Genomic DNA, 7376 nt, shown 5'->3' with positions numbered 1-7376 from the left:
TGGGTAAGTGGTGGTATAAGTAGTAGTAGTGGGTGGCAGGTGGTGGGTGGGTGGTAGGTGGTATAAGTGGGTAGTGGGTGTAGGTGGGCGTGGCAGGTGTGGCTTGGTGGTGGGTGGTGGTAGGTGGTATAAGTGGTAGTAGGTGGGTGGCAGGTGGTCTTGTGGTGGGTGGTAGGTGGTATAAGTGGGTAGTAGGTAGGTGTAGGTGGCTGTGGGTGGTATTGGTGGGTGGGTGGTAGGTATTGGTGGGGTGGCAGGTGTATAAGGGCAGTAGGTGGTGGTGTGGGTGGTCTGGTGGGTGGGTGGTAGGTGGTGGGCTGGTGTGTGGGGTGGGTGTGGCAGGTATAAGTGGGTAGCAGGGGTGTAGGTGGGGTGAGGTGGTCTGGTGGGTGGGTGGTGGTGGTATTGGTGTGTGTAGTGGTGGGTGGCAGGTGGTCTTCCTAAAGGAGATGTTGACGTGATAAACTCATTAGTCTTTTTTGAAGAAGAGAAGGAGGAGGAAGAGGAGGAGGAGGAGGAGGAGGAGGAGGAGGAGGAGGAGGAGGAGGAGGAGGAGGAGGAGGGAGGTAATTTCCCCATAATATGTCATTGTTTGTAAACATTGTGACCGTCACACACACACACGCACACACGCACACAACAAAAGATCGCGTATGTGCGTGTCTGGTGGCCCGTGTGTACTTCCTGGCTATTTCCTAGTGGGCCCGACACACACACACACACACACACACACACACACACACACACACACACACACATATCAGTCTTCAGTTTGCCGTTGACCAGGTGTGTGCGTGTGTGTGTCTGTCTCCCTAACTCACAGTAAAGTAAATTTAAGTAAGGTGAAGTAAACTAAACAGCCATACTTAGGCGATTCAACCGTGTTAAGTATATTGTTGTATACCTGTACTGTCTATATTAACCTGGCCATCTCCCGTTTAGTGAAAGATCGTCAGCCAGGCTCTGATTGGTTGACATAGATGACGTCATATTGGTCAAATTAGTAAACACATTGTCTCAACTTACAAGGGATAATCCGGATTCAAGATGGATTACTACACGAACGCAAGACCAAGGGATCGTTCTTTTAACCTGACGATATTTGTACTTATTTCTGCACTTATATGGTGTAAGTATAAGTGTGAAGTGTGTAAGTGTCTGTGGTAGATTTAACATTAACTCTCTCTCTATCTCTCTCTCTGAAACACTGTCACACACTTTCTCACTCACACACACTCTCTCTTTCTTTCTCTCACACACACACACACTCTTTCTCTCACACACACCACATCAGGCCCCTCATAACACCATCTGTGAGGGAATGACTACACCACATCAGGCCCCTCATAACACCATCTGTGAGGGAATTACTACACCACATCAGGCCCCTCATACACCATCTGTGAGGGAATTGCTACACCACATCAGGTCCCTCATAACACCATCTGTGAGGGAATTACTCCACCACATCAGGCCCCTCATAACACCATCTGTGAGGGAATTACTACACCACATCTGGCCCCTCATAGCATCTGTGGGGAATTACTACAGTACACACCGTGAGGTCCTCAACAACACCATCTGTGAGGGAATTATTACACCACATCGGGCCCCTCATACACCATCTGTGAGGGAATTATTACACCACATCAGGCCCCTCATACACCATCTGTGAGGGAATTATTACACCACATCAGGCCCCTCATACACCAACTGTGAGGGAATTATTACACCACATCAGGCCCCTCATAACACCATCTGTGAGGGAATTATTACACCACATCGGGCCCCTCATAACACCATCTGCGAGGGAATTACTACACCACGTGATGCCCCTCATAACACCATCTGTGAAGGAATTACTACACCACATCAGGCCCCTCATAACACCATCTGTGAAGGAATTACTACACCACATCAGGCCCCCCATAACACCATATGTGAGGGAATTACTACACCACATCAGGCCCCTCATAACACCATCTGTGAAGGAATTACTACACCACATCAGGCCCCTCATAACACCATCTGTGAAGGAATTACTACACCACATCAGGCCCTCAACACCATCTGTGAGAGGGTACTACACCCATGAACCTCATAACACCATCTGTGAAGGAATTACTACACCACATCAGGCTCATAACACCATCTGTGAAGGAATTGCCACCCATCAGGCCCCTCATAACACCATCTGTGAGGGAATTACTTACACCACATCAGGCCCCTCATAACACCATCTGTGAAGGAATTACTACACCACATCAGGCCCCTCATAACACCATCTGTGAAGGAATTACTACACCACATCAGGCCCCTCATAACACCATCTGTGAGGGAATTACTACACCACATCAGGCCCCTCATAACACCATCTGTGAAGGAATTACTACACCACATCAGGCCCCTCATAACATCATCTGTGAGGGAATTATTACACCACATCAGGCCCCTCATAACACCATCTGTGAGGGAATTACTACACCACATCAGGCCCCTCATAGCACCATCTGTGAAGAGGTACTACACCACATGGGCCCCTCATGGCACCATCTGTGAGGGTACACCACATCAGGCCCCTCATACACCATCTGTGAGGGAATTACTACACCACATCAGGCCCCTCATACACCATGTGTGGGGGAATTACTACACCACATCAGGCCCCTCATACACCATCTGTGAGGGAATTACTACACCACATCAGGCCCCTCATACACCATCTGTAAGGGAATTACTACACCACATCAGGCCCCTCATACACCATCTGTGAGGGAATTACTACACCCCGTCAAGCTCCTCACAACACCACCTGTGAGGGAACTAGTACTCCACGTGATGCCCCTCATAACACCATCTGTGAAGGAATTACTACACCACATCAGGTCCCTCATAACACCATCTGTGAGGGAATTACTACACCACATCAGGCCCCTCATAACACCATCTGTGAGGGAATTACTACACCACATCAGGTCCCTCATAACACCATCTGTGAGGGAATTACTACACCACATCAGGCCCCTCATAACACCATCTGTGAAGGAATTACTACACCACATCAGGCCCCTCATAACGCCATCTGTGAGGGAGTTGCTACACTATTGTACATGTCTGCTGTTCAACACCTCAGCTCACATGATCTACGTGTGTAAACATTAATCTGTATGTTCACTGTATGTTCCTTCACCTTTCTCTAATGAAGGCTTTTGTTAAACCACCAATGTATGTAATAAGTCATTTATGTCCAGTGTATATTTTCAGCCTTCGGGCCGCAAACTTTTTCAATAAACCGTTAATTATTATTATTATTATTATTATTACATATTCTCTCTCTATATATATCTCTCAAACACCATCATTCATTCTCTCTCCCTCTCTCTCTCAAAGGTCAAACAGAGGGACTAGACTGCTTCAAGTGTGGGTCAATCAATGGGTCAGATCCGCACTGTATCGACCCATTTCACCATAACTTCTCCAGCAGCTATCTCTCGTCTCCCTGTCTCGCCGGCTGGAAAGAGAGACAGGGTTTGTTCCCAGCCACTCACTGCGTCAAGCTCTCGGGTTATTTCTGTGAGTTTAATGATCACACTGTTTCTCTAAGGGGGTTGGGTGGGGTTGGGTGGGGTTGGAGTTAGGGGTTGGGGGTGGGGTTAGGGTTTGGGGAGTAGAGTTGGGCAGGGTTGGGTTAGGGTTGGGGTTGGGTTAGGGTTAGGTTGGGGTGGGGTTGGGTTAGAGTTTGGGGTGGGGTTGGGTGGGGTGGGGTGGGATTAGGTTGAGCCTGGGTTACGTTAAAGATAAACAAGATCAGTAATAATAATAATAATAATAATAATAATAATAAAAATAATAATAATAATAATAACAGGCCGTGAAGTTGTCTCTCTCTCTCTCTCTCTCTCTCTCTCTCTCTCTCTCTCTCTCTCTCTCTCTCTCTCTCTCTCTCTCTTTCTCTCAGATGATACAACAGAGGCCATGGTTGTTAGAGGTTGTACTACAGACTCTGGGACGCTCACTATTGACACGGAATTAGCCAGGCAAAGTCACTGTGGTATGTTTACTTACAATGACCGGTAAGTGACCTAACCTAACATGAACCTGACCTAACTACTTTACTGCTACTGTCACTAAAATAATATGAATCTACTTACATACATTACTTATAAAACAAATACTTAAAATTACTTACGTTTACTTACGATAACACTTAGGTAATTACTTAGAATAATACTTGTAATCTCTACTTTCACTTACTTAAATTATCTACTTCCACTTAAATGCTACTTACAATACTATTAAGGCTTATTCCACTTACTTCTATCTATCTATCTATCTATCTATCTATCTATCTATCTATCTATCTATCTTCCAGGACTGTGATTGGCTGTGTGGATTCCTGTAGTGAGTTTGATGGTTGTAACTCCGCTCTCAAGTCGGCCCTAAGTCACCCCTGGACTGTCCTACTGACCCTGCTGCTGTTATGGTACTGTCCGTGAACTACTGACCCTGCTACTGTTCTGGTACTATCCGTGAACTACTGACCCTGCTGCTGTTATGGTACTGTCCGTGAACTACTGACCCTGCTACTGTTCTGGTACTATCCGTGAACTACTGACCCTGCTACTGTTCTGGTACTGTCCGTGAGCTACTGACCCTGCTACTGTTCTGGTACTATCCGTGAACTACTGACCCTGCTACTGTTCTGGTACTGTCCGTGAACTACTGACCCTGCTACTGTTATGGTACTGTCCGTGAACTACTGACCCTGCTACTGTTCTGGTACTGTCCGTGAGCTACTGACCCTGCTACTGTTCTGGTACTATCCGTGAATTACTGCCCATGCTACTGTCCCTGTACATAGGAAACTGTATACTCCCACGGTCTAGGTAAACTGTATACCTGTACTGCTTATATATACTGAACTGTACACCCATTGTAAACTTGCATGACAATTTTAGTCAATAAATATCATTAGTAATCTATCAGAGGCTATTTAACCCCTTGAGTATGATGATTTAACCCCCTTGAGTATGATGATTTAACCCCCTTGAGTATGATAATTTAACCCCCTTGAGTATGATGATTTAACCCCTTGAGTATGACGATTTAACCCCTTGAGTATGATGATTTAACCTTGAGTATGATTTAACCCCTTGAGTATGATGATTTAACCCCTTGAGTATAATGATTTAACCCCCTTGAGTATGATGATTTAACCCCTTGAGTATGAAGATTTAACCCCCTTGAGTATGATGATTTAACCCCTTGAGTATGATGATTTAACCCCCTTGAGTATGATGATTTAACTCCCTTGAGTATGATGATTTAACCCCCTTAGGTATGATAGATTTAACCCCTTGAGTATGATGATTTAACCCCTTGAGTATGATTCCTTAACCCCTTAGGTATGATGATTTAACCCCTTGAGTATGATGATTTAACCCCTTGAGTATGATGATTTAACCCCTTGAGTATGATGATTTAACCCCTTGAGTATGATGATTTAACCCCTTGAGTATGATGATTTAACCCCTTGAGTATGATGATTTAACCCCCTTGAGTATGATGATTTAACCCCTTGAGTACAATGACTGGGGTCTATTAGGATTAGGGCCTATAAGAATCAGGGTCTATCAGGACCGGACCCTTTTACAACAGACCCACCACATATATGTTGAAAGAAAACGGGACGAGGCCTGGAGTGAGAGGTAGACTAATGTAGTTAAGATATGACTCGCGGTATTTCCTAACGAGGGAAGAGGAATGTGTCCAGTTGGTGAGGAAAGACAAAGAGGAGGTCATGTCAAAGGTCACACAGGGGGGGTGAGGAGGGTGTAGTGAAGGGCTGTCTATAGAAACCTCAAAAATGCCTCGGTTCTAGTTAATTTTTTCTCACAACCCTAACCTAACCTAACCTAACCTAACCTAACCTAGCAATCCACCAACCTAATCTAAATTGAGGCGTCTAATCCTCAGGTGGATAAATGGACACACAGACAATTACAGATGATGGCAATAACCCCCCCTTCTCCCTGGCGGATGAGGGATATATATCTCGAGGAGAAAAACTAACAGACAGACAAATGGTCATCAGGTAATGGTTACTGTATGTAATCAATGTGTGTAAATCAAGCTGACTTGTACCCCTCTCCCGGATGGACCCCCTCCCTCCCTCTGGCCATCATCCCCCCCTTCATTGGCCACATCATCCCCCTCCCTCCTGGCCATGTCCTCCCCCTCCTGGTCACATCACCCCCTCCCCCCCTCCTGGCCACATCACCCCCCTCCCTCCCTCCTGGCCATATCATACTCCCCCTCCTCTGGCTATCATCCTCCCCCTCTGGCCCACATCATCCCCCCCCTCCCTCCCTCCTGGCCACATCATCCCCCTCCCTCCTGGCCATATCTAGACCACATCTCTTATGTACTGCACCATCTTGACGATACCTGATGATCATACCTGGGCCACACCTGAGCAGAGACACCGCAGCCACACCTGAGCAGATACCTGAGCAGACACCTGTGCCACACCCGAGCAAGTGACACCTGGGCCACACCTGAGCAGAGACACCTGGGCCACACCTTAGCATGTAACACCTGATTTATTAATAAGTCAACATTCCCCCATTAAACATAACAAGTCTTTCCATTATGTGGTTGTAACACCTCCACGTGGCCCTCTGATGGCCCTAACGCCCCCATGTGGCCCTCTGGTGGCCATCAGGACCAACACTGCCCCATCCATTATTCCAGGCAGCCGTCACGAGGTATCATCACTCCTCCGCTTATTAATACATCAACCCTGGGAATTATCTACCACTAGTCCTCACTGAGCCAGGTGAGGGCCCAGGTGAGGTAGGTAGAGCCCAGGTGAGGCAGGTAGAGCCCAGGTGAGGCAGATAGGCCCCAGGTGAGGTAGGTAGGGCCCAGGTGAGGCAGGTAGGCCCCAGGTGAGGCAGATAGGGCCCAGGTGAGGCAGGTAGAGTCCAGGTGAAACAGGTAGGTAAGTGAAGTAGGTGGTGGAGGTAGGGGCCCGGGTGAGCAGGTGGGGCCAGGTGAGGCAGGTGGGGCCCAGGTGGGGCAGGTGGGCCCCAGGTGAGGGCAGGTGGGAGGCCCAGGGTAGGGGCAGATGGGGCCCAGGTGAGGGCAGGTAGGTCCAGGTGGAAACAGGTGGAGTAGGGTAGTAGGTAGGTGGGGGGCCCAGGTGGGGCAGGTAGGGCCAGGTGGGGCAGGTGGGGGCCCAGGTGAGGTAGGTAGGGCCCAGGTGAGGCAGGTGGGGCCCAGGTGAGGCAGGTAGGGCCCAGGTGGGGCAGATGGGGCCCAGGTGGGGCAGGTAGGGCCCAGGTGAGGCAGATAGGGCCCAGGTGAGGCAGGTG

General features: G+C 48.1%; 1 protein-coding gene across 1 annotated transcript; it reads left to right on the top strand.

Moving 5' to 3' along the window:
• The first annotated feature begins 796 nt into the window (after nt 1-796).
• Nucleotides 797-4077, top strand: LOC121856203. The gene is made up of 3 exons (XM_042351549.1): nt 797-1129; nt 3391-3573; nt 3959-4077. The coding sequence occupies exons 1-3, from the start codon at nt 1048-1050 to the stop codon at nt 4075-4077; spliced, it is 384 nt and encodes a 127-aa protein (XP_042207483.1). The 5' UTR covers nt 797-1047.
• Nucleotides 4078-7376: the final 3299 nt, after the last annotated feature.

The sequence above is a fragment of the Homarus americanus genome, unplaced genomic scaffold, assembly GCF_018991925.1.
Source record: "Homarus americanus isolate GMGI-L3 unplaced genomic scaffold, GMGI_Hamer_2.0 scaffold48016, whole genome shotgun sequence".
NCBI classification, from domain to species: Eukaryota; Metazoa; Arthropoda; class Malacostraca; order Decapoda; family Nephropidae; genus Homarus; species Homarus americanus.
This window is presented reverse-complemented; position numbering and strand designations above follow the sequence as displayed.